The following is a 937-nucleotide window of genomic DNA, read 5'->3' as shown; positions in this document are numbered from 1 at the left end:
GATTTTTTAAAAAATAAATGAGATGAGAAAGAAAAATATAGCCGACCTCGTGGATGAGCTTAAAAGCAATATCTGCCTTTGGGTGATTGTTTTTATCCGGATGAACTTTCAAAGCTGATCAATGTAACCATTTATCTCATAAATACATATACCATAACCAAAATTATTTAAATTCTAGCAATGTTTAGCTAATCAAAATCAAATTTGATAACGAAACTGAAATACAACCGGACCTAATTTGTGATATCTTTTACGTATGACCTTGACCTCTGCATCTTCCTGGATCTGTTTTTTACCAAAATCAATCTGAGTGTAATCTTTATCTTCTTACTTGAATAAAAAGAGCTCGTCCAATCTATTTAGATAAATTGAGAAAAGAAAAAGAAAGAACATACATACACCGAGAATGAGATACCAGTCGATGAAACATGATGAACCGGATGAGATGCAATTGATGTGAATGCAAGAGATTGGTGATCTCGATAGGGATAAAATATCTGAGACCAATGCCGCTTTTGGATCCGGTCCGGGTCGGATCTTACCCATCGCAACCAAAGTTTCCAGAAAAATGGAGGTGAAGGCAAAAAAAAAAAATATATGGAAGGAGTGAGTAGAACAGAAAGAGAGAGAGAGAAGACGTTAAGAGAAGGCAGGCAGACTTTGCGGGATAGACCCATTTTAAATTGGGAGAGAGAGAGAAACTTAAATTAATCCATTTATGATAAATTAAATCTTCAAATACTCGTATTTACTGTAAATATCAAAACGGAGAACGAGTAAAACTAATAAGGTAAAGAAAACTACCGTCGATATAGCCGTTTATCCACATTGTAACTCGCTTTTACAGCAAATATTGAAATATAGTTTTATATATATCCCAATTCAATAGAATTGAGTAAGATATAAAATAAGATAAACGGCTATATGATTATTTTCT

At 33.3% G+C, this 937-nt stretch overlaps 1 protein-coding gene across 1 annotated transcript in view; it reads right to left on the bottom strand.

The window, feature by feature from the left end:
* LOC9298492 (chaperone protein dnaJ 49) overlaps positions 1 to 630 on the bottom strand; it is a 1,783-nt gene extending 1,153 nt beyond the window's left edge. The window contains exons 1-3 of the mRNA XM_002862369.2: positions 400 to 630; positions 234 to 285; positions 47 to 114 (exon numbers count right to left, since the gene is read on the bottom strand). Coding sequence (XP_002862415.1) covers positions 47 to 114; positions 234 to 285; positions 400 to 546 — 267 coding nt within the window. The 5' untranslated portion in view covers positions 547 to 630. The remainder of the gene's footprint in view (positions 1 to 46; positions 115 to 233; positions 286 to 399) is intronic.
* Between the last annotated feature and the right edge of the window lie 307 nt (positions 631 to 937).

Source organism: Arabidopsis lyrata, assembly GCF_000004255.2.
Source record: "Arabidopsis lyrata subsp. lyrata unplaced genomic scaffold ARALYscaffold_504, whole genome shotgun sequence".
In the NCBI taxonomy this organism is placed as follows: Eukaryota; Viridiplantae; Streptophyta; class Magnoliopsida; order Brassicales; family Brassicaceae; genus Arabidopsis; species Arabidopsis lyrata.
The sequence above is the reverse complement of the archived record's forward strand: the minus strand, read 5'-3'. Positions and strand labels throughout refer to the sequence as shown.